This window comes from Giraffa tippelskirchi, chromosome 7 (genome assembly GCF_054371585.1).
Source record: "Giraffa tippelskirchi isolate mGirTip1 chromosome 7, T2T-mGirTip1v1.2.pri, whole genome shotgun sequence".
Classification (NCBI taxonomy): Eukaryota; Metazoa; Chordata; class Mammalia; order Artiodactyla; family Giraffidae; genus Giraffa; species Giraffa tippelskirchi.
In genome coordinates this window covers 39,271,343-39,297,972 of record NC_137281.1, presented here as the reverse complement: position 1 = coordinate 39,297,972, position 26,630 = coordinate 39,271,343, and the positions used below count along the sequence as shown (strand labels likewise).

At 37.4% G+C, this 26,630-nt stretch overlaps 1 protein-coding gene across 5 annotated transcripts in view; it reads left to right on the top strand.

Annotated features, from left to right (window-relative positions):
- The window catches only part of RBL2 (RB transcriptional corepressor like 2), a 46,950-nt gene that overhangs the window by 6,254 nt on the left and 14,066 nt on the right, over positions 1–26,630 (top strand). For all 5 annotated transcript variants that reach the window (XM_081514442.1, XM_081514441.1, XM_081514440.1 and 2 more), the window contains exons 3-14: positions 193–393; positions 4,791–4,855; positions 8,310–8,438; positions 9,770–9,930; positions 10,023–10,087; positions 10,669–10,855; positions 15,221–15,387; positions 17,529–17,638; positions 18,367–18,470; positions 19,497–19,634; positions 20,470–20,634; positions 21,436–21,544. In XM_081514442.1, the coding sequence (XP_081370568.1) occupies positions 193–393; positions 4,791–4,855; positions 8,310–8,438; positions 9,770–9,930; positions 10,023–10,087; positions 10,669–10,855; positions 15,221–15,387; positions 17,529–17,638; positions 18,367–18,470; positions 19,497–19,634; positions 20,470–20,634; positions 21,436–21,544 (1,601 nt within the window). The remainder of the gene's footprint in view (positions 1–192; positions 394–4,790; positions 4,856–8,309; positions 8,439–9,769; positions 9,931–10,022; positions 10,088–10,668; positions 10,856–15,220; positions 15,388–17,528; positions 17,639–18,366; positions 18,471–19,496; positions 19,635–20,469; positions 20,635–21,435; positions 21,545–26,630) is intronic.

Genomic DNA, 26,630 nt, shown 5'->3' with positions numbered 1-26,630 from the left:
GAAAGTTAGATTTGGAAGATAACGAGAAATAAACCAACCTGTGAGACTAAGCTAGTCAGTCATGAGTTGTGATTTTATATCACTGTCTAAAAGTAGTAATGAGTTAATGTTGATTTACTTTTATTTACCTATATTTGTATACTTCACCTTTGTATTAATTATGAAAATCTCACTTTTTATTTTTACTATCAGCTTAATTGAATTTTTTAACAAGATGAAGAAATGGGAAGACATGGCCAATCTCCCTCCACATTTCAGAGAACGTACTGAGAGATTAGAAAGAAACTTCACTGTTTCTGCTGTAATTTTTAAGAAATATGAACCCATTTTTCAGGACATTTTTAAATATCCTCAAGAGGAGCAGCCACGTCAACAAAGAGGAAGAAAACAGCGGTATGTTTTTATTTGTTAAGCATGAATACACATTCTTCTGTCTGCGCTACAGTTTTGATCCCTTGGTCTGCATCGCTCAGTTTATTTTACTAGTCCCAAGAAATCAATGTGATTTCATAAGTAATCTTTTCTTCTCATCATAATTTCTTGCTTTTCATTTTATGTTGGCTCTGAAGAGTTTAGCTTCTTTCATGTTGCAAAATGTGTGGAATCTTTGTTCATATAAACTTTTCCTTTTCCTTTAAGCAACCAACAATGCAACAACGGGACCGTAGGTGCTCTCACAAATTAGCCACCTTGGGTATAGAATTTGACTACTTAATTTTCTTTTATTGACTGTATTGACTTTTCTATTATTTTCTACATATTATAATACATATAAACTCTTTATTTGACTTTTATGTCAAATTGAGTATATTCCCCTGAAAAGGCTTCTCCTTGTATTTGGATGTTTACAACCGGTGAAAAGTAGAGAAATTTGGTTGGGGGAGAGCAGTCGAGTTGAAACTGTCATGAAATTGTGCTTCTGACTGTGCCTGCAAAGTCTGAAAACGTACTCTGGCTCAGTGTCTTCTATCTTTCCTGGCAGATAAGGGCAGTTATGGGATACAAATTCTCTACTTTTCTCAGGAAAGTTGTTTCATAAAGTAGAAGTGGAAATAGAACTAGAAAGATGTTGACAAGAAAAGTAGGGGAAGGGGAGTTATTAAAATTGAATGAATAATGTTTGCTTATATTTCAATATATAAAAATGTTCCCAAATTGTGATGGATGTTTATAGTAAGTGAGCATCTTTAAAAAGAAAACAATGTACGTTTTTATATAGTTGACCCCCCTGCTATGGAAGCAGCCAGTCTGGTTTGCTTGCAGTTTGGGGGAATTGTCTGTTTATAATGAAGTATTCTAAAGTTTGGATAGAAGCTTGTTTCTGAGTCTGAATGAGCTGATATGATCATTTATAGAAAAATATAGAGTATCTTCTTTCTTTAAAGTGTTGGGGAAAATGATTTCAGATTTTCTGATTTTCTAGTTCTATTTCCACTTCTACTTTATGAAACAACTTAACTGAGAAAATCTGATTTTTTTTTTGATATATATTGTTACATATGATATATATAATCAGTTCAGTTCAGTCACTCAGTCGTGTCCAACTCTTTGCAACCCCATGAACTGCAGCACGCCAGGCCTCCCTGTCCATCACCAACTCCCAGAGTTCACCCAAACTCATGTCCATTGAGTCGGTGATGCCATCCAACCATCTCATCCTCTGTCGTCCCCTTCTCCTCCTGCCCTCAATCTTTCCCAGCCTCGGGGTCTTTTCAAATGAGTCAGCTCTTCGCATCAGGTGGCCAAAGTATTGGAGTTTCAGCTTCAACATCAGTCCTTGCAATGAACACCCAGGACTGATCTGCTTTAGGATGGACTGGTTGGATCTCCTTGCAGTCCAAGGGACTCTGAAGAGTCTTCTCCAACACCACAGTTCAAAAGCATCAATTCTTCGGTGCTCAGCTTTCTTCACTGTCCAACTCTCACATCCATACATGACCACTGGAAAAACCATAGCCTTGACTAGACGGACCTTTGTTGACAAAGTAATTCTATAATATATATTATAGAATTTTCTTAATTATGTATGTATAATTATTATATTGCTGGAGAAGGAAATGGCAATCCACTCCAGTATTCTTGCTGGAAAATTCCATGGACAGAGGAGCCTGGTGGGCTACAGTCCTTGGGGTTGCAAATAGTGGGCCACAACTGAGTGACTGAGCACATATGTATTATATTAGGTGTATATATTACCTAATTCTAATTAAGAAAATTCTAAGATAAGTTTACTAAAAGTTCTACGTTTATATCACCCTAATCATAGTAATAATAATTCATACCATTTACTGAGCATGTATTATGGTACAGGGACTCTGCTAAGACTTAAATTAAGCATGTATTCCTTGAGTTAATCACTACTTCAGCTGCATGAGGTTGATACTGTTGTTACAGGTAGGGGGAAACAAGCCTTTGAGAGGCTAAGTGATTTGGCCAAGGTCACACAGTAACTGTGGAGCTCTTATTGAAACTTAAAGATCTGCCTGAGAGCCCATGTTCTTCTTATAAACTGGTCTTTGAAAAGTTGTCATTGAATATTTATTGAGAGTTTGCTATATGAACTACTTTGTTAGGTATTATGTAGGACACAAATATTAAAAACAAACACGCCAAAACCCAAACCCACAGTTACTGTCTTTTGAGAGCTCACAGTAAGTATTATAAGGGAGAGGCATGTATAAATGCAAAAGATAATAGAAATGTAGTACTTCTGAGACAAAATAATCTACTCTGTATAAGCCAGTTAGGTAATGTTCCATGGAAGAAGTAGATACATGTCTGAAAGGATGAGTAGGATTTTGGTAGGTGAATTTGGAGAGAGAGATATTCTTCTATGCAGAGGATGAAGAATGAAAATACCACAGCAGCAAAGGGGAAATTTGGCCAAGTTGGTTGTTGGTTCCAGAGTTCTCAAGTTACAGAGCCAGTTTTGGGAGTAGCTTCATTTTTTTTTCTCCCTTCCAGTTTTACTGAGATATAACTGCCATACAGCACTATATAAATTTAAGGAGTGCAGTATAATGATGTGACTTGTGAAATGATGACCACAACACGTTTAGTGAACATTCAGCATCTCACATAGAAATACAAAATTAAATAGAAAAAAAAAATTCCTTCTGATCAGAACCCTTTAAGATTTATTCTCTTAACAACTTGCATATATAACCTACAGCAGTGTTAATTATATTTATTATGTACATTACATCCCTAGGACTTATCTTATAACTGAAAGTTAGAATGGCTTGAGGGTTAAGCCTTTAAAGTTTGACTTTTATCTTGGTAGGCATCAAAACTATGTAGTTTGTCATGTGTCTGTGGTGGGAAGGCTGCTTTTTAAAGCAGGGCCATGACGTTTAATCCTTGCCATCAACTGGTGAATGAAGCCCTACAATATGCTACCCAAGGAGAAGGATCTTGTAGCAGATGAGGAGACTAAGACACATGGAAAGCAAGGGTACTGAGTTAATGACAGTGTGGGAACTAAACCCCAGTCTTCAGCTTCTTCTCCTCAAAGCCTCCTTTTAGGATAAGGGTATTGGGATATGGAGCCAACACATGTCTGATCTGAACATTGGCAGAGGTTTTGGTACAAAAGCCAGTTTAAAACAGGTCTAAAACTCCCTTTAGCAGATGACTTAGCAAATACAACAGGTATTCTTTTATTTTTTCCCCCTCTTCTTCCCTACAACAGTACCTACAACAGGTACTCTTAATGATAGAAATATAAGGAGTTTATAGGAAGCCCAGAATTTCCACTGGCAAGTCCTCTCGTGGGACTTCCCTGGTGGTCCAGTGGTTAAGACTCTGTGCTTCCACTGCAGGGGGCACAGGTTTGATCCCTGTTTGGGGTAAGATCCTGCATGTCATGCAGCATGCTCCCCCCAAAAAATCTTTTTGTGACTTAATATAATCTGGAATGTCTTTAGAGAGTGAGGGTTTATAGTTCATCAGCTGTGATGGAAAAAAATCGGAGGACTATCTGACTGCATGTGTGTGTGCCAAGTTACTCCAGTCACGTCCGACACTGTGTAGCCTCCTAGGCTCCTCTGTCCATGGGATTCTCCAGGCAAGAATACTGGAGTGGGTTGCCATGCCCTTCTCCAGGGGATCTTCCTTACCCAGGGATCAAAGTCACATCTCTTGTATCTCCTGCATTGGCAGTCAGGTTCTTTACCTCTAGCACCACCTGGGAAGCCAATCTGACTGCATACATGGGTCTTAAAGCAACATTAGCCTTGCTGATGTCATCAAAAGAGCTATTGTTATTTTGTTCATCTCATTTGTATTGTTATTTTGTCCGTACCCTTATTCTAACAAGGTGCTGTGAGGAGAAGAAGCTGAAGACTGGGGTTTAGTTCCCACACTGTCGTTAACTCAGTACACTTGCTTTCCATGTGTCTTAGTCTCCTCATCCACTACAAGATCCTTCTCCTTGGTTATTATATTATAGGGCATCATTCACCAGTTGATGGCAAGGATCAAACATCATTGCCCTGCTTTAATGAACTTGTTAAAGAATAGAACTTGTTTTATTTTCTGCCTTAGCCATCTTGACCTGGAAAATCTCCTACAGTTCTTCAGAATTTTTCTCCTGAGCAAGCTTTCCCTCGCTCCCAGCTGTTCCTTCCCTGTGTTCGATTGGAGCAGAACTTCTTGCACATTTTCCATGAGAAATGAATCTGCTGTCACTCCCTCCAACTGTGGGTTTTGTTTCTCACCTAGTTTACGGTCATGTGTCATGTCTTTTTCTGATTCTTCTGTTATCTCATGACTTTTTTCTCCCCCCAAAGGCGACAGCCCTGTACCGTGTCTGAAGTTTTCCATTTTTGTTGGGTCCTTTTTATATATGCAAAAGGTAAGGAAAGAGTAATATTTATTTCAATATTAGCTTATTTAAAAGTTCAGGTACTACTACTGTCAACCTATAATGTGTATCAGGAAAAGATGCTCACTGAAAAATTTCTTGAGGATTTGAATCTCACATTCTTTTTTTTAAGTATTGCCTTTTTATAAATCTTTAGAATTTCTTTTCTTTCTTTTTTTTTTACCTTTGATATTTTCTCCCTTCCTCTCTCTCAATCTCCTTCTGTTTAAAAAAACAAAAATTTTTTAAATTTATTTATTTTTGGCTGTGCTGGGTCTTTGTTGCTGTGCACCAGCTTTTTCCAGTTGTGGCGAGTAGGGGCTACTCTCTAATTGCAGTGCACAGGCTTCTCATTGCAGTGGTTTCTCTTGCCGAGCACAGGCTCTAGGGTGCTCAAGCTTCAGTAGTTGTAGTGCATTGGCTTAGTCGCCCCGCAGCATTGGGTTTCTTTACAATATACCAAACATCGTGCATTAAATGGAATATCCTTTAGTTTTGTTCTTACACAACATCTTTTCCAAAGCATATTATCTTTGAATTGTGGATTGAAAATACATTAGTGTGTCTGTGCTTTTGTCTTGGACTTGTATTTTGCACACAACATGCCTTACATAATGGAGTGGGACTAATCATTCTCAAAGTAATTTAGATGACTTTTTATACCTTGTTCAGATAAACATGCTTGATCAAATGCCTTTAGATACAACTTACTTTCGCTACCCTCTTTTCTCACTTAACCTGCCCAAGCTCTGCATTCAGTGAAATACATTTTTATGACTATCATTGTCCTCTCTGTATTTCTATGTAAAAATGATTCTTAGTAATTTAAGGAAGAAAAGAAAGTACGGTTCCTTAACTTTTTCTGTAGTCTGTGTAGAATGCCTTTGCCATTAAGATAGCCTAATAAAATGCAAAGTTAAAATCAAAGAATTATAGAGCTGAAAGGTGTTTCTTCAATAGGACAGAGTCTCACTATTAGGTCAACTTGCCCAATGTATTTATTTTAAAGAGTAAGTTACTGAGGCCCAGAAACCAGCTGCTGGAACAAGAGCTAAGATTTGGACCCACATCTTCTAGCTCTTGGTTTCATGCTGGGGGTGTGGGCCCTCCAGCAGGGATGTGTCACTCTGTTGGTGTCACTGTGATTTGTCTGATTGTTATAAGTTACAACTTACCTTGCCTTCCCCGAGCTGCATGCTTGATTGAAAAGAAAAATCTTTCTTTGTCAGAAGTAAGCTCTTGGTTATTTTTGCTTTCCATCACACTGCATGTATCTTGAATGCAGGTGAAGGTGGTGGGATCAGTGGCATGAAATGTAGAGCGTCTTAAGAGCACATAAACTGTTTTCATGATGGTTTGAACATTTGCTGCCCCTTGGCTTACTGTGGCTGGTGTTATATATGATATTAATCTTGGCAATAGGTTATGGGCAGATATATCTGACTTAGAGGATTTTTATCTGTTTTATGTCTTTTATGGTATATGTACACTTGGAGGTAAGTATTTAGTGCTGGTATATAAATTACTGAAAAAGAAGTGTATTGTCCTCAAGTAGGTTTTGGTCTCAGTTGAGCAACTGGGGTGGCATATTTTTTGTCTCTACAGTTGACTCAGTATTTGAATTTTATCTTACTGTTATTAATTCTGTCTATAATTATTTGGTCTGAAGAGCCTTTGTCTACTCACAGTCCAGTGTTGTGATCATTTATGATTCACTACAGTCTTTTCCAATAGAGTATATTAGTTGGTTTTATTCAGTTCTTGATTTCATTATGGGGGGGTGTATTATTTTATGGGCATCTTTTTCATGACTTTGTGTGCAACATTGGGCATCCCAGATGATCTCATTCCTGATAAATAAGCTAACATTTGCCTGTTATCTTTGTTGAGTTCCAGTGGCAAGTACATACCAGTGACAAGTTTGGGCTTGTTGTCATGAAGGGCTTTGTGGCCTGAAGACTGTTAGGCACCACTTCCTGTTTTACATGATATCCCAAGTCTTTAGTCAGATTATCTTTGTTGATTGAAAGATAAAATATTTCACAAAGTGGAATTTACTTCTAAAGGATTGGAAAGGTAGACTCTGTCATGTTAGGAGAGTCCTGGAATTTAGATTCTGATCTTTAGGGGCATTTAAGTTTCTCATAAGAAGTTACTGGGCTGTGGGTTTTTTCCTTCTATGGCAAGTACACACCAGCGACAAGTTTAGGCTTGTCAGCGTGATGGGCTTTTTAATTTGAAACTGGTAGGTACCACTTCCTGTTCTACATTTGAGGAATTGAGTATATTTTAATATTAAGCATCTTTATAGTCAAGCCAAGCAAGTTAGTTTGGTTATATCAATGCAGAATTTAACCTGTTAATTATCATTTGTGTTTTTGGCAACAGAAAAATATTTTGTCTCTTTCTTTAATTCATTTAAATTGATTTGTTGAAATGTTTCACCTATTAAAAAAAAATGAATTGCTTATCCTGATATGCTGAGGTAAGTGGTAACTTTCTTTAGAGGAAAGAAGAAAAAAAGCCTGAAACGAAGTATGAGTGTCTGTTTGCATTTAGTGTGAAAATGTCGAGGTTTAGAAATAATTCTTCAGATGTATGTTAGCTATTTAGACTGAATTCATCTGTTACTATGAGAATGTAAAATCAGTATGAAGCATATATAAGCAGTGTTTAATGGAAGGAGGGTTATGCTAAAAGATACAAAATATCTAGAACTATTTTTTAACTTCTAAGAATAACTCTTTTAACTGCCTGTAAAAATCTGTTTTCAATGTTAGAGATAAACCAGAACTGCAAAAGTTATATGTTTCTATAGGTTTAGGTTTTGGTTTATTTTTTCCTCTGTTACCAGGCATCAACAATTATTCCCAGGATATTTGCTCTAGAACTGAAATATCTTTTATTGTGATCCTGTTGCATTAGTTTGTATGAGCTTGTATTACTACATCAAAAAGCATTGAACTATTACTGTTAGGGGTCTGATTATAGTTTCTTGTCTTTTTAAAGTACATATATGCTAAAAAATAATTATATTAATAATTTTGAGCTTTTCCCAAAGAAGTATTTATACCAGTTTTCCTGACAGAAAAGTATTTTCATATACAATTTCTTACAGCTTGAGATAATTTATGAAGTTGTGTTCAGAGTTTTCAAAAGAAAAACCAGTGAAAGTAAGTTTGGACAGGCATTTAATAAATTCTTATTTAACAACTACTAAGTGAATGGCATTTTTAGTAAAGTTTTGGTTTTTCTTAAACTCTTAGAAATTTATTAAACAATAAGTAATATTTCAAAATGTAAATTTGCCAAAACACTTTCTGTAGCTTTTGAGTCAGCCTTGTACATTGTTGTATAATGTCATTTTAATTAAAGGAAGAGATTACTTTTATAATATTGTAAAGTTGATGAAAATTTGACTCTATAATTGTTTATAATCCTATAGGTAATTTTCCCATGATTAGTGATGATTTGGTTAATTCTTATCATCTTCTACTGTGTGCTTTGGACTTAGTTTATGGAAATGCCCTTCAATGTTCCAATCGTAAAGAACTTGTGAACCCTAATTTTAAAGGTAAGTTTATAAATCAGGGACTCGATGACTCATATGTCTATACTATGTTTACTCGTGGGAGTTGTATACATAGTACAGGTTTCCTAGCATCAGAGAACATAAATGCTTTTCCACGCTTCATCACCATAGTTATCCCAGAGTACTTAGAACTAGGAGTTGAGCTCTCTGTAAAAATATTTGTAGAAAGAGAAATTGCAGATATCACAATGTTTTAAAAGTGTTAGATGACAACTTTAGAAGTTTCTGAAATATATACTCAATGAGAAGAAGGAACTTAGAAATCTGGAGTAGCAGTGATGACATTCGAGCTGACAGTGGTTTTGTGCATTGGCAAGTTTCATGCCTGACACACAGGAGGAGGTCAAAGAAGATTTATTGAAAGATTTATTCATTCAAATCTTTTCTACAGAAGAGGAGTACCTATGGCTCTAAAATAATTAAAATGCATTTTCAGCTCTAAAAGGTGTGTGGAAATGATAATTATTTTGGTAATGCAGTGAGTAGGCTTTAAGGTGTAGAATTTCTATGAATGATATATAGTAAGAGACCAAATTACGATTTATAAAGCAAATATTTAAAAAGTACTTATTGAACTAGGATGTAATGCTCTTGCTGCTTGACTGATACCTTGGTGGGATTCTGAGTGATTGTCAGTTTTGAAGTGGTTATGATGAGAATTTCAACTTGTCTGACTCACAAGGTAGATTTTGAAAGTTAGTGGAGTTAATTGCTCCAGTTGCTCCTGGTTTGGTAAGTCTAGTGTTCTCTGTATTCTGTCCTTTCATTTATTTTCTTTCTAACTCTCTTTTGTATTTCTATATTGCTGGTTTCCTTCATTTTTTTCCCTCTTCTTTTATTTATTTATCATTTGTGGGGGGTTTTTTTGCCTTGTATTGAGTCTAAGGCAAGAAGGGCTGTAAAGTAATATGATAAAAACATCTAATATAATTAAATCAAAGTATATAAAGAGTATGTGCTTTTTCTCAAAGTGACTTTTATTTGACTGTAATACTTTTTTGCAAACTTTTAGTTTTCTGTTTTGTAGATATTATAGTAGTATAAAAATAATTTTTTAGTTTTTCTTTAACTATCTCCAGATAGATAACTGAATAACTGAAATCTTTTGAGTCATAATAAAAGCTTTACTTCTATTTGCTATTTTTGAAGTGTATTTAAACAGTTAAATTAGCACCTTACACTATTTCCTATACACGCATGTGCTAACAACTCATGTACTGATTAGACTCTCTGTTATTTATATTTTAATTCATTACAGTCAGGCTTGTTGAATGCTACCTGATACCTCTGTTCTGCGCTTTTACCCATCATAGGTCTATCTGAAGATTTTCATGCTAAGGATTCTAAACCTTCCTCCGACCCACCTTGTGTCATTGAGAAACTGTGTTCCTTACATGACGGCTTAGTTTTGGAAGCAAAAGGAATAAAGGAACATTTCTGGAAACCTTATATTAGGAAGCTTTATGAAAAAAAGGTTTGTAAGTAGTAAAGAAATGATTTGAAAATATTTTCTGGGTAAAGACTTGATTTAATATGATGACTTAAGAATCTTTTTTTTCATCATAGCTCCTTAAGGGAAAAGAAGAAAATCTTACTGGTTTTTTAGAACCTGGGAATTTTGGAGAGAGTTTGTGAGTACTTCTGTTATAAAAAGTGTTTTCATACTTTATATGCTCAGGGAACATCAGAGTTTAATGTTTTTATTGCTTGTATCCTGGAAATTTAGAATATGTTTTGTGGCAGAATGTAGGGACGCAGTAAAAAATTCTAGCAACTCGAAGCACATGTTTTGAAGTAGTTGAAAATTGTGCGGCTGTTCTTTAAAGCTTTGATGGTTAAGTTTGGGGATCATGATTTTTGAAAGAAATCCTTTTGGAACTACCCAGGTGGCGAATGATGATGTGGAAGCACTGAGGTCTTCACAGGTGCCTGGAGCAGCCAGGAGAGAGAACTCGGCTGGCAGCTTGGTACAGGGTACCCACCCTGGAATACCGTCATCAAAATATACTCACTGTACAATGCATGAGCATAGCGGAGCGTGCCTGCATTTTTATACTCCTCAGTTTTTATCTTAGTGATCCCACTAAAATTTAACTTTCACAGAATTATTGGAATTTTTAGTAAATGAAAACAATGAAACAAGTAGCCTCGCACGACTTCAAATGGCAGTTCTACGAGTGTACATTTTGCCTGTTTTTTTTTCCCCCGCTAGTAAAGCCATCAATAAAGCCTACGAGGAGTATGTTTTATCTGTTGGGAATTTAGATGAGCGGATTTTTCTGGGAGAGGATGCTGAAGAGGAAATTGGGACTCTCTCAAGGTGCCTGAATACTGGTTTAGGAACAGAGACTGCTGAGAGAGTGCAGATGAAAAACATCCTGCAGCAGCACTTTGACAAGGTGAGTCAAGCCATGCCAGAAGAGGGGCAATACGAGAGCAGACATGCCGGAGGTTCTGCTTTATTTTGGCAGTTGTGTGTGTATGTGAGTTTTACTGGCTTTCAGTATGCAAAAGAAAATTCACATCCTACCTATTGCAGTTGAAAAGGTTATCTCTGTCTTTATTAATTTTTGTTGACATTGACTTTCATAAGTTTTGGTTAGATCTGCAAAAAAGAATTTAATATAAAATGTCAACGAATGCCTCATGCTGGTTGTTGGTTTTGAAAGGATGGGCCAGTAATATACAGCCTTTACATACTGAACATAGTAGGCATTTCAAAAATGTTGATTGACCCGAATTGGTACCTTTATCTAAGATACTAGGGAAACTGAGAAACTGTAGTCTTTAAGAAAACTCTCTTAAACTGAGTTTCGGGATCATGTGTTATTTCAGGCAGGATGATGGAGACTGAGAGTTTCCCTTCTGTTGTGTGGTATTCATAGAAAATAAGCAACTTCTGACAGGTACTTCCAGAGGCAGTGTGGCTAATTCCAAGGGGTAACTCACCTGTAAGACCAGACTCAAGGCTGGTTTGCTTTTTTCATTCAGCAAATATTCTCAAGATATTCTATATACCAGGTTGTGTCCTAGACACTGGGGCTGCATCAGTGAACAAAACAGCTATGACTATCCTGTTTAATATTCTGATGTGGGGAGATGGATAAGAGATAACCAAACAAGTAAATATATAGTATGTCAGATGATGATGTATGAAGAAAACTAAAATAGAGTAGTAGAACAAAGTATTGAGGAGAAGAGAGAATGGGTGGGCCTTGGGCTCCTGGGTGTAGATAGGGTGGTTGGAAAAAGCATCTCTGAGGAGGTGGTATTAACGCAGACCTGAAGAAGGTGAGGAAGCAAGTTATGGGAACAGCTGGGAAATGCATTTGAAACCAAGACAGCAGAAGCACAAAGCCACAAGGTACGGACATGATTGCCTTTTTGAAGGAACAGTGAGTGAGAACACCAGTGTGGTAGAGATTGAATGAGCGAGAGAAACAATGACTAAGAAGTGAAGGGGGGTGGACCAAGGGGACAGGCCAACCATATAGGGCTGTGAAAGCCTCGAGAAGATGTTCACTTTTGCTCTGCTTGAGAGGAAAGCCATTAGGAAGGTGTTGTAGAGAACAGTGACTGATAGAATCTGGTTTACATTTTTAAAAGGGCTTGTGAAGAGGTGGGATGGGGTGGGGGTGGGAGTAAGGAATTAAGAGGCTATTGCAATGATTCTGGTGATAATTCATGGTGTCTTGAATCAGAGAAATGGTTGTATTTGGGCTCTGTTATGGAGACAGCATCCACAGAATTTACTGATGGCTGGATCTAGGGTGCGGACGAAAGAAAACAGTGAGGACTCCAGTTGGGTGCATGGTATAAAAGCTAATATCCTTACAAATGTCTGGAAGGTCTTCAGTGATCTAGCCCCACTCCCTCTCTGAATTCATCTCTCACCACCTTCTTCCTCACTGTTTCCACTCATGTCACATTAACCTCCTTTTTCCTTCTTCAGATACGCCAAGCATACTCCCAACTCAAAGCAAGCTGTTTCCTTGGCCTGCGGTGTGTTTCTTCAAGATACTCGTGTGGTTTACTTGTTCACTTCCTCCAGATCTCTGATAACCTGACCACCGTGTAAAATAATAACCACCAGCATCCCCCCATACCTAAAGACTTCCTTTCCCTCTTACTCTGTGATGAGTGTTAGTATTAATCGCTGTCTGATGGTTGGTAGGTAGAAAGAATTGTTTATCTGAAGATGATAGATACAGAAAGACAGAAGGAGGAAGAGGGGAAGGAAGGATAGATGGACTGTTTTATTATCTGTCTCCTTGCATTAGAGTCTAAGCTTCATGAGGTCTGTGATGAGTGTTGTGTTCACTGCTTGTAGGTATTACATAATTATTTACTATTGACAGTTACTGAGGGGAGAAAGAACAAGTCTGGGGGGGTGAAAATCAAGAGTTACAGTTACGAGCATGTTCAATATAAGATGTCTTTTAGACATTCTAGTAGAGGAGCTGAGTAGGCGGTTAAGAGATACACAAGACTAGGGCTTTCCTGGTGGTCCAGTGGTTAAGAATCCACCTGCCAATGTAGGGGGCACAGATTCAGTCCCTGGCTTGAAAAGATCCTACATGCTGCGAACTAAGCAACTAAGGCCATGAGGTGCAACTACTGAGCCAGCACACCTAGAGCGTGTGCTCGCAACAAGAGAAGCCACCGCAATGAGAAGCCTGAGCATCGCAACAAAGAGCAGCCCCCACTTGCTGCAACTAGAGAAAGCCTGCACACAGCAACAATGACCCGATGCAGCCAAAAAAGATGAATTTTACTAAAGAGAGAGATATAAGACTAGAGTTGACAGCAAATGTAAAGGCTATATATATAAATACCCATGTGTGCACTCAGTCGCATCTGACTCTTTGCAACCCCACGGACTGTAGCTTGCCAGGCTCCTCTGTCCAGTCAGGAAGACTGGAGTGAGTTGCCATGCCCTCCTCCAGGGGATCTTCCCCATCCAAGGATCAAACCAGCATCTCTTATGTCTCCTGTATTGGGTTCTTTACCTCTAGCGTCACCTGTGAAGCCCACGTGTGAAGACTTCACACACACATAAACATACATACATACAGACTCTAGAGTCATTAGGATACAGATGGCTTTTAAAGTCATGGAATTAGGAGAGGTTACCTAGTAGTATGAGTTGACAGGCAATAAGAGGTCTAAAGAGTTAAAGACTCTTCTTGATCAGAATGCACAGAAAGTTTTAAGCTAAGAACTTAAACGAGGCTACCAAGAAGCCCCATGCCAACCTTGAGGACTGTGGGCAGGAAGTTGTTTGTGGTTGTCTGACCTCATTTCCTTTGTGGAAGCACTGCTGCCTGTAGGCACAGTGGTGAGATGCTGCTGGCTGCTGTTGCTTCTCCTCCCAGAAAGGCACCAGGTCATATACAGGGAAGACCATGGCTGTAAGAAAAGCTGTTCAGGGACGCCCCTGCTGGTCCAGTGGTTAAGACTTTGTGCTCCCAATGCAGGGGGCCCAGGTCTGATCCCAGTGCTGCAACTAAAGAACCTGTACATGGCAATGAAGATCCCAAATGTGGCAACTAAGGACTGACATAGCCAGGAAAAAAAAGCTGTTAAGTATAGAGAGAAATCTTCTGAACATAGTTAATCTACCTAGATCATCTTATTGACCTAAAAAATTATAGAATTAATTTCTTTGAAGCAGAGTGGAAGTCTTGGCTCTACTCTTAAGTCACAGAGAAAGCATATAGGTTGATTTCTGTATAGTGGATTTCTGTTTTTCTGTATCTCGTGGAACTCAAACAGTTCTGTTGCCAGGTAAAATATTTGGTGGGTGTTTTTACAGCTGTCTCTGGAATAAGTACATTTACTACATAGGGAAACATAGTCTGTCTTGAGTATTAAAAAACTCTTAAGCTATCTTAACCTTTCAGAGTTTGTTGGAAATACAGAAAAAGATATTTCATTAGCCTATGTATTCATGCTTAAATTCTTTAGCGTCAAGTTGTATCTTTTTCATTTTTGTGTTCAAGAATTTCACCGGAACTTATTTCTCTGAAGATCGGTCTGCTTTAGGGGGGATAACCTATGATAGATTCTAGAAACTAAAGGAGGGGCAAGAAGACTGAAGAAAGCTCTTCTGCATCAGGTTATGTTCTACACCTAGGAAGGTTTGCTTTATCCTCTCTGTGAAGCAGATTTGATTATTCAGATGGGCTTTTGTGAAATCGTGGATTTCATTTGGGCCAGATTTAATTCTCAGCTTTCTTTTGTGAGTCTTTGAATAATTACAAAAATAACAATAGATGGGAATTACGAAATTATGCTTGTTAGAGATAGCCTTAATATTTTCATGCTTCTTTTTGCTTTCAAGTTAAGTTTTGAAAGAAGAATAGTAGGGAACTATGCCTTATTTTAAACATTAACTTTTTTTTTGTCTGTGCCACATGGTGAGGCTTGTGGGATTTTAGTTCCCAACCAGGGATCGAACCCCAGCCCTTGGCAGTGAAAGTTCAGAGCCCTAACCACAGGACTGCTGGGGAATTCCCAGAATATTTAACTTTTAAGAGACAGACTTCTTGGTTGGCTAAAGTATAGACTGTCCTTTAACACAATTTCACATGGATAGTGATGTCTCTTAGTGGTGTTATATTTAAATTCCAAGAAAGTGCTGACATTTGAATCACTAATATTTATCAATAATGTAAAGATAAAGTCTGATTGGCTTGAATTCCCATTTATGAAGTGATTGGCAGTCTCTTTAACCTAAAATAATGTTCCTTTCCCCCCTTTAGTCTAAAGCACTTAGAGTCTCCACACCACTTACTGGTGTGAGGTACATTAAGGACAACAGCCCTTGTGTGACTCCAGTTTCTACAGCTACACATAGCTTGAGTCGCCTTCACACCATGCTCACGGGCCTCAGGAATGCACCGAGTGAGAAACTGGAACAGATCCTAAGGTTCGTTTGAGCCCTTCTTGCCTTCTAAGGTTTGGTTGTTGACTGTCTTCCAATTTTTTATTTAAATATTTTGCCATTTGTGCCTTAACTCACCCATTGATAATTTTATATCAATGTTATGCTCAGTTCTGTTGTTAGTCCTTAGAGGACATAAAAGGTATGAATAGAAAATGATCCTTTTTTCTCAGTATCTTAGTCCATTTGGGCTGCTATAACAGAATATGGTAGACTGAGTACTGGTGGCTTAGAAACCACAGAAATTAATTTCTAAGTTTTAAAGGCTGGAAGTGCAAGATCAAAGTGCTAACAGTCAGTGTCTGGTAAGGACTGCTTCCTGGTTAGTAGACAGCTGTCTATTTGCTGTGTCCTCATGTTGCAGAAGAAAGAAGGGAGCTCACTTGGGTTTTCTTTATAGGGGCTCTAATCCCATTCATGAGGACCGCCCCCCCCTCATGACCTAATCACCTCCCAAATGCCCCACCTCCATACATTGTCACCTTGGGGATTAGATTTCAATACATGAAATTGAGGTGGGGGTACGGAGGGGAGCAACTGCAAACATTCAGTTTATAGCTCTCAGATTTTTTTAAACATAGTTCAGGAGACAGTAACTAATAACACTAGATACTGTAGAATAAAACACTAAACTATCTATTATCAGTTATTCTATCTTAAGATTTCAAGGAAAGAGGGATCAGTAAAGATGGGCATCTGTCAAAGGACTTCAGAGTGAGGATTGAATCTGAGCAAATTTCTGAAGGGTGGGTCACATTTGAAAAGATAGCCAGTTAGATTCACAGCCAGTGTAAAACCACTGTAACTTTTCTAAGTTCTAGAAAACACCCTTAGCCTGAAAAGGAAGTTAGCTGTCTTTAGTTCCTTTGATCTGTCTGATACTAGTAAGAATATCAGGAAACTTTAGTGAAAAACACGATAGACTGAATTTCATTACCTGTGTATAATTTTTAGCAAATTTATTTGACAAAATTACCTCTAAGACTGCTCGTATTCCTAAACATTTATGATTGAATGACATAGACCCTATGGGAGACCATTTAATTTCTGGCAGTATAGTATAAGAAAGCCCTGTATAAGCATACAGTAATTTCCCACTCATAGCCACACATATTAAATACCAAGGCTGATCAGTTTTTCTGTACATTTTAATGAAGTCTACTTTATTCATAAACTCGATTGTGATTGACACCCAATAAACTTTTTTCTGTATGACCTCTTCCTAAGTCATATATCTCAGATGAATCTTGTTTACCTAGAATTCAGAAGCATTTTATAAATACATTTTGGAAGGCTGTCAACCTCTATGTCTTCCAGATCTCCTTGCAGTCTCTAACTAGGTGTAGCAGCTTCTTTAATCTTAAATACCATTAGTGGGTTAAATATTGCCAGTAGATACTAGGTAGAACCAAAGAGTCCTGTTTTTGTAACCTCTGTGTGTATTCGTAAATAAAATTCTGCTTACATATGATATTTAGTAGCCATTAGAATCAGGACTATAATTGATTTTTATTTCCTTTATAATTTTCTAAACTTGCTGCATTTCTACAATAAATATATATGTTTATGATCGAGATAAGAACATAGTTATTACAAAAGCCCACATGGTGATCATTTATATTATGCTTCTGAATTGAACATATGGTGCCTTTCAAGTAAAAATAGAAAAACCAATGAAATAAACTTCATTTTGGAGGAAAGAATGTAGAATGCCAGTAATGATTTAGATGACTTTGTTGTAGTATAGATTATATAACCCTTCATTCTGTTTTCTTCCAGGAGTCCTTAATAAGAGTTGTGCTGCTATCTGGGGAAAGAGTTGAGGGCAGTTTTGTTTGTCAACAGTGATTGCAGATGTGTAGGGTAGGTGGGGGCCAGTCATGCGCATCAAATGGGCACCGGTCAGAGTTGCTCCATGGAATAAATATTTTTCCTTCAAATGGTAATACTAATAGATTTGATAAGGAAGTGTGGGATTGTCTGGATTAATTGGGACGTGTATAGTTTCTGCTCAAAGTATTTGATATTTACAGGTTAAAATTACTCTGAAATCCCAGAGCTGTAAACAGTTTATCACTTTGTGACTTGGCAAGACCCTTAAATCAGATAATTTCTTATTTTTTTAGGTCATGTTCCAGAGATCCAACCCAGGCTATTGCCAACAGATTGAAAGAAATGTATGAGATATATTCTCAGCATTTCCAGTCAGAGGAGGATAGCAGTAATTGTGCTAAAGGTAAGGTTTAATATTATCCATATTGTTCTTATTTTTGAAATTTAACTATTAATATGTGGATTTCTTTCTTGGAAATCGAGTCAGAAATATGTGGAAAAGATTTGACTCGAGTCTGAGGGCCACAATACGGATATCCAACTTTTCTGTCAACCAACTGATTTCTGGGCCAATCTCAATAAGAGAGAAATTTTAGGTTGATAATCTTTATTATGTTGGACTTCTGGCACCTAAAAAAAATTCTTTAATTTTCATTTGGAGACTGGATATTAATTATAGAACTGTAGTGATTCCTCATAATATTAAGAACAGGACAGAAGATATAACTGTTACCTGCCCAGGCCTGTTCTTGGAGTTGTTTGGTGTCATGAAGTATAAGTACCAAATAGGAGTGCAGTAGTAAACCAGTTACATGCCTCTTAGCATAGAGCTGCTCTATTGGGAATTTAAAAAAAGAAAATAAGTGTGATCTTGATGGAATGCTATTACAGTTTTTATGTACAAATTTTATTTCCAATTTTAGAAAAATTTTAGTGTTACCATGAAGAAAGTGTTAAGGAATCTTAGGGACGGTTGAAATAGTAGCTCTTGGAAGTGCATACATATATATGAAGTGTTGGGGTTGGTTTTTAAATTGTATTCTGTGGGTAAGGGATGGGATAGACACTTATTTTCCACAATATTTATGTTCTTTGCATGTGATATTTGTGTTTTTTTTATTATTTATTCAGATATTGCCAGCAAACATTTTCGTTTTGCAGAGATGCTTTACTATAAAGTATTAGAATCTGTTATTGAGCAGGAACAAAAAAGACTGGGAGACATGGATTTATCTGTGAGTAAAGAACCAATGTACTGAGCAGCACAATAAAATCTAGTTCCCTTTCAGCCCAATCCACTAAGAAAACAGCCATTATTGAAAAAATAATATATGACTTTGAGGGAATAAGATTGTCATCTAAGGAAACTTGTGTTCTGAGCTTCTCATCTCCAGTTGCCCACTTAGTGTTTCTCATTGCAGCAGGCTATGTGTTATCAGTTAGAGTTTCTGTGGGCAGTAAGACTCTGTAGTCAAGCTTAACACATTCAGACTTAACCTTAACTGAGGTTTTTAAATAACATGGAGTTTTAATTCAAGCCTTGTATAGAATAAATTGAGTATTGACTACATAGGAATTTAACATAAATATTCAACCATTGATCTTTGACTGAGGTAATTTTTCTAGATTGTGGAAGTAATGCTTGCTTTTAATGACCTCAATAAAAATAATAATTGACAAATAATGGTTCTGACTCCTTATAACTATATCTACACTGCTTTTATTCTGTATAAAAATATGGCTGTGTATACAGTGGAATGTTAGCTATAGAATAGAATGAAATTCTTCCATTTGCATGATGTGGATGGACCTAGAGAATACTAAGTGAAATAATGTCACTTACATATGTAATCTTAAAAATACGCAAAACAGTAACAGACTCACTGATACAGAAAGCAAACTTGTGGTTACCAAAGGGAAGAGGGAAGGAAGAAAGGATAGATGAGGACTATGGGAGTAACTATACAACTGCCGTATACAAAACAGATAAGCAACAAGATGTACTGTACAGCACAGTGAATTATAGCCATTGTCTCATAATAACTTACTTATGGAGTATAATCTGCAAAAATACTGAATTAGTACACTGTACACCTGAAACTAATGTAACATTGTAAATCAGCTGAACTTCAATAAAAATAGTATATGGTTGTAGAAATTTAAAAGCCTGTTTTAGGACCGTTTTTCTTTTTTTTTAATTTTGAGACATACAGAAGAATATAAAAATGTTCCTACATGGTGAAGCTTTGTTTTTTTTATAGGGCATTCTGGAACAAGATGCATTCCACAGATCACTCTTGGCGTGCTGCCTTGAGGTCGTCACTTTTTCTTATAAGCCTCCTGGGAATTTTCCATTTATTACTGAAATATTCGATGTGCCACTTTATCATTTTTACAAGGTATTTTTGAAAATCTGATACTGATGAAACTGTAGAAGAGAGTAACATCTTGTTAGTCATCTAATCCATTTTAATATAGAAGTACATTTCTTCTATTTTTCATTACATATTTAATAATTTCCACTCTAAATGGGAGCAGAGAAGAAATAAGAGAGTCTTAAGAACTATATAAATTCTTTTAATGTGTATAGACCTATTTTGTATAAAAGTTCATAGATTCCTCCATTTATCTGATAGTCTTTTAGAATACTTTCTTTTTATAAGCTAAGAAAGATAATAAAAAGTAGCAAATTATCACTAGCCAATCATGATAGCAACCTTCTTTTTTATTTCATGAAAATTAAAGTGTCTTTCAGAAAAGAACTTTTCACATGTTATATAGAGGCACACAGTTACAGCACTGATTTGGTCTCCCTCTTGATATTGATTTAGTGTATGAATTTGTCTTAATTCTCATACACTACTCAAAACTAATTTTTATGGTGGCATAGACTGAATGTTCAATTTTTAAATATCCCATTTTGAGTCATGTTTCTTGATCTCAGTAGACAGAGCATGTTTTTTAATTTAAAGATTTTTGAAATGTATTACTGTACAAAAGATTTTAGATAGTTCATACCTGCAGTTTAAATAATTATTTATTAAGGTAATGAAATGAAGAGCAGCTGTTTCGAAATAGTATTCTTTAACCTTATAGTTTGTCATAAATTGACTTCTGTTTCTATAAATATGTAAAAAATATTGAAATATGTTTGCCCATTTTGCTTATTCACTTGAATAATTTTCTTGTTAAAAGTTATTACTAAACAAACCAAGACATTTTTAAACATTTCAGGTGATAGAAGTATTCATTAGAGCAGAAGATGGCCTTTGTAGAGAGGTGGTAAAACACCTTAATCAGATTGAAGAACAAATCTTGGATCATTTAGCATGGAAACCAGATTCTCCGCTCTGGGACAGAATTAGAGACAATGAAAACAGAGTTCCCACATGCGAAGAGGTTTGTGAAAGGATCTTAACATCTTTCTATGACAAAAAGCATATCAACGTCTATCCTATTCATAATTCTCTTTCACCGACCACAGTTAAACTTAGCATCTTGCTCATAAGTATGGGAAGGTAACAGCTGGGTGTAATTTGGTACAGTCACCTCTGTATCTACGAGGAAACAAGTCGAATGAATAGTGACTGCCCCAAGGTTTAGTGACAGAGTAAGAATTCGGTGTTCTGTCTTGATTTCCTAATCAAGTTTCTATACTTTCAAATGGTTGATTGTCTGATTCTCCAAATGAGTAATGAAGATTAATTTGTATTTGGTATACAGCTACTAGGATTGAATTTTTTAAACCTGCCAGAAATTTTAAAAGATTTACTTATTACTTTTTTTTGGCTGTGCTGGGTCTTCATTGCTGAACTTGGGCTTTCTCTGGTTGCTGCGAGTAGGGGTGCTCTCTAGTTGCAGTGTGCAGGCTTCTCACTGGATGACTTCTCATGTTGCAGAGCATGAGCTCTAGGGTGCACGGGCTTCAGTAATTGCTCAGGGGCATGTGGGATTTTCCTGGAACAGGGATCGAACTCATGTTCCCTGTATGGCAGGCAGATTCCTATCCACTGCACCACCAGGAAAGTCCCAGAAATTTTTTTTAACCTCAGTATGAAAGTGTAAAAGATAGGTGATTTTATTTAGATGGACTGATGAACCAAGATAGATTCCTTTTGCCTTAGATTATTATTTTTTGGTGTTTAAAAAAAAACAAAACTTTTTTGAGTAATGGTATTTTGTATAAACATTTCTTGATAGGTCATGCCACCTCAGAACCTGGAAAGAGCAGATGAAATTTGTATTGCTGGCTCCCCTCTGACTCCCAGAAGGGTGAGTGAAGTTCGTGCTGATACTGGACTTGGAAGAAGTAAGTTTAAAATACTAGGGGAAGTATTTTGGGGATTTAAATTCCATCCAAAACTACAAGTGAAGTGCAGTCAGTTCAGTTCAGTCGCTCAGTCATGTCCGACTCTTTGCAACCCCATGAATCGCAGCACGCCAAGCCTCCCTGTTCATCACCAACTCCCAGAGTTTACCCAAACCCATTTCCATCGAGTTGGTGATGCCATCCAGCCATCTCATCCTCTGTTGTCCCCTTCTCCTCCTGCCCCCAATCCTTCCCAGCATCAGGGTCTTTTCCAATGAGTCAACTCTTTGCATGAGGTGGCCAAAGTGTTGGAGTTTCAGCTTCAACATCAGTCCTTCCAACGAACAGCCAGGACTGATCTCCTTTAGGATAGACTGGTTGGATCTCCTTGAAGTTCAAGGGACTCTCAAGAGTCTTCTCCAACACCACAGTTTAAAAGCATCAGTTCTTTGGCACTCAGCTTTCTTCATCGTCCAAATCTCACATCCATACATGACCACTGGAAAAACCATAGCCTTGACTAGACGGACCTTTGTTGGCAAAGTAACGTCTCTGCTCTTTAATATGCTATCTAGGTTGGTCATAACTTTCCTTCCAAGGAGTAAGCATCTTTTAATTTCATGGCTGCAATCACCATCTGCAGTGATTTTGGAGCCCCAAACAATAAAGTCTGACACTATTTCCACTGTTTCCCCATCAATTTCCCATGAAGTGATGGGACCAGATGCCATGATCTTAGTTTTCTGAATATTGAGCTTTAAGCTAACTTCTTCACTCTCCTCTCTCACTTTCATCAAGAGTCTTTTTAGTTCTTCTTCACTTTCTGCCATAAGGGTGGTGTCATCTGCATATCTGAGGTTATTGATATTTTTCCCGGCAATCTTGATTCCAGCTTGTGCTTCATTCAGCCCAGCATTTCTCATGATGTACTCTGCATATAAGTTAAATAAGCAGGGTGACAATATACAGCCTTGATATACTCCTTTCCCTATTTGGAACCAGTCTGTTGTTCCATGTCCAGTTCCAACTGTTGCTTCCTGACCTGCATACAGGTTTCTCAAGAGGCAGGTCAGGTGTTCTGTATTCCCATCTCTTTAAGAATTTCCCACAGTTTGTGGTGATCCACATAGTCAAAGGCTTTGGGATAGTCAATTAAGCAGAAATAGATGTTTTTCTGGAACTCTTGCTTTTTTGATGATCCAGCGGATGAAGTTCACGGTTCACGTATTGCTGAAGCCTGGCTTGGAGAATTTTAAGCATTACTTTACTAGCGTGTGAGATGAGTGCAATTGTGCGGTAGTTTGAGCATTCTTTGGCATTGCCTTTCTTTGGGATTGGGATGAAAACTGACCTTTTCCAGTCCTGTGGCCACTGCTGAGTTTTCCAAATTTGCTGGCATATTGAGTCAGCACTTTCACAGCATCGTCTTTGAGGGTTTGAAATAGCTCAACTGGAATGCCATCACCTCCACTAGCTTTGTTCATAGTGATGCTTTCTAAGGCCCACTTGACTTTGGACTCTAGGATGTCTGGCTCTAGGTGAGTGATCACACCATCGTGATTGTCTGGGTCGTGAAGATCTTTTTTGTACAGTTCTTCTGTGTATTCTTGCCACCTCTTCTTAATATCTTCTGCTTCTGTTAGGTCCCTACCATTTCTGTCCTTTATCAAGCCCATCTTTGCATGAAATATTCCCTTGGTATCTCTAATTTTCTTGAAGAGATCTCTAGTCTTTCCCATTCTGTTGTTTTCCTGTATTTCTTTGCATTGATCGCTGAGGAAGGCTTTCTTATCTCTCCTTGCTATTCTTTGGAACTCTGCACTCAAATGGGAGTATCTCTCCTTTTATCCTTTGCTTTTCACTTCTCTTCTTTTCACAGCTATTTGTAAGGCCTCCTCAGACAGGCATTTTGCTTTTTTGCATTTCTTTTCCATGGGGATAGTCTTGATCCCTGTCTCCTGTACAGTGTCACGAACCTCCGTCCATAGTTCATCAGGCACTCTATCAGATCTAGTCCCTTAAATCTATTTCTCACTTCCACTGCATAATCATAAGGGATTTGATTTAGATTATACCTGAATGGTCTAGTGGTTTTCCCTACTTTCTTCAATTTAAGTCTGAATTTGGCAATAAGGAGTTCGTGATCTGAGTCACAGTCTGCTCCTGGTCTTGTTTTTGCTGACTGTATACAGCTTCTCCATCTTTGGCTGCAAAGAATATAATCAATCTGATTTTGGTGTTGACCATCTGGTGATGTCCATGTGTAGAGTCTTCTCTTGTGTTTTTGGAAGAGGGTGTTTGCTATGACCAGTGTGTTTCTTGGCAAAACTCTATTAGCCTTTTCCCTGCTTCATTCTGTACTCCAAGGCCAAATTTGCCTGTTACTCTAGGTGTTTCTTGACTTCCTACTTTTGCATTCCAGTCCCCTATAATGAAAAGACATCTTTTTTTGGGTGTTATTTTTAAAAGGTCTTGTTGGTCTTCATAGAACCATTCGACTTCAGCTTCTTCAGCGTTACTGGTTGGGGCATAGGCTTGGATTACCATGATATTGAATGGTTTGCCTTGGAAACGAACAGAGATCATTCTGTCGTTTTTGAGATTGCATCCAAGTACTGCATTTCGTAATCTTTTGTTGACCATGATGGCTACTCCATTTTTTCTAAGGGATTCCTGCCCACAGTAGTAGATATAATGGTCATCTGAGTTAAATTCACCCATTCTAGTCCATTTTAGTTCACTGATTACTAGAATGTCAATGTTCACTCTTGCTATCTCCTGTTTTTCCACTTCCAGTTTGCCTTGATTCATGGACCTAACATTCCAGGTTCCTATGTAATATTGCTCTTTATAGCATCAGACCTTGCTTCTATCACCAGTCACATCCACAGCTGGGTATTGTTTTTGCTTTGGCTCCATCCCTTCATTCTTTCTGGAGTTATTTCTCCGCTGATCTCCAGTAGCATATTGGGCACCTACCGACCTGGGGAGTTCCTCTTTCAGTATCCTATCATTTTGTCTTTTCATACTGTCCATGGGGTTCTTACGGCAAGAATACTGAAGTGGTTTGCCATTCCCTTCTCCAGTGAAATTAGTAGGGTATATATAGAAGAAAATAATCCGTGCATTATAGTGTCACATGGATCACTTAAGAGCACAGGAAAATGTATGATAAGTATCTTTTAAAATATATAGAATGCTATATATTAATGTGATTCCTATTTTTTAAGTATATTTTTCCCTATAAACATACAAAAGGGCTGAAATGGAAAAACCAAACCATAAATGATTATTGTTGGGTAATAGAATTCCAGGTGGTTTCTATAAAGCTTTTAAGATGAATATGTTTTACTTTTAAAATCAGAAGAAACAGAAAAAGGTTTCTTAAAGATGGAGTCTATGATGTAATTAGGTATAGATGAGCCAGTGAGTTGAGGGAACTGAATGGCCTGAGTGTGTTCAGATTTTTTATTTTTTTGACCATGCCTTGCTGCTTGTGGGATCTTAGTTCCCTGACCAAGGATTGAACCAAGGATTGACCCCGGCAGTGAAATCTCCAATTCCCAACCACTGGATCACAGGAAATTCCCAGGCATATTCAGCTTTGACTCTTGTCAGTTGAGCAGTGCTACCCTGGTTAACGTAACAGCATTGCTGGCCCTGAGGTACTGCAAAGGGAAGTTTTGCTATTCATCTGGTTACATTTTAGACAGCTCTTTATTACAGTTGCCAGGTGCAACACATACTTCAGATAAAACTACTTTTTTAAAAGTAATTCTGTAAATCCAGAGAGTTCTAAATCGTTAGATGCTATTAGAAAGATATTTCTAGATCAGCTTTTTAATGTAATTGATAAGCACTGGCTTAAAATCAGTTTTAAAATCAGAAATCACTCTATGGCAGTGCATAGTCAATGAATATTACTGATCTGTATGAAAATTTCCTTATTTTTTAAAGAGGAGGCATAATGGCTTAACTTTTTCTGCTTATTATCCACTTTAAACTTCATTTTTTGTACTTATCACTTTTCCATTTTCATGAGGTCTTTTAATATTTTATAAGATAATGATCATAATTTGAAACACTAAAAAAACTGTATTGAAGTATAGTTGTGTTAATTTCTGCTGTCTAGCAAAGTGACTGAGTTATACATGTATATATATTCTTTTTTCGTATTCTTTTCTATTATAGTTTATCACAGAATATAGCTCCCTGTGCTATACAATAGAACTTTTTTTGTTTATCCAGAGATAATGATCATAATCAATGTATTCTTCCTAACTCTGCAGCTTTGTTCCAAATGTAAATCTAGTAAATTTGTTTGCTTTTGTTATCACCAAGAAATTGAAATGTTAAGCCACAGTCTGTCAGAAATACTCCTGTCAATCCTCGTATGACCTCCCTACATATATTTTAATATTAAAACCCACTCATGTGCAGTTTTTACAGCTGGACATGGAAAAGAGAGAGGGATGCTTCTCAAAAATTCAGATTGGTGTGGATTCAAACTTAACAATAGACGAAGCTCCAGTGGTTAACAGAGTTCCTCTTTGCGATGTTGAAGAAGTTTTGGGGAAAGATGGTGGTGGTGGTGGTCTGCACAATGAGTGAAAGGCGCTCAGTTGTGTCTCTCTGCAGCCCCACGGGTTATACAGTCCATGGAATTCTCCAGGCCAGAATACTGGAGTGGGCAGCTGTTCCCTTCTCCAGGGGATCTTCCCAATCCAGGGATCAAACTGAGGTCTCCCGCATTGCGGGTGGATTCTTTACCAGCTGAGCCACCAGGGAAGCCCAAGAATCCTGGAGTTGGTAGCCTATCCCTTCGCCAGTGAATCTTCCCAACCCAGGAATCGAACAGGGGTCTCCTGCATTGCAGGCAGGTTCTTTACAAGCTGGGCTACCAGCGGAACCCTCTGTGAATGTAGTACCACTAGATTGTATACTTAAAAATGGGTAAAATGCCAAATTATATGTGTTTTACCACAACTTAAAAAAAAAGTAATATACCCCAAACCATTGACTTGTACAATTTAAGTGGGTGAAATACATGTGAATCATATCTCAGTCAGGTTGTTTAAAAAATAGT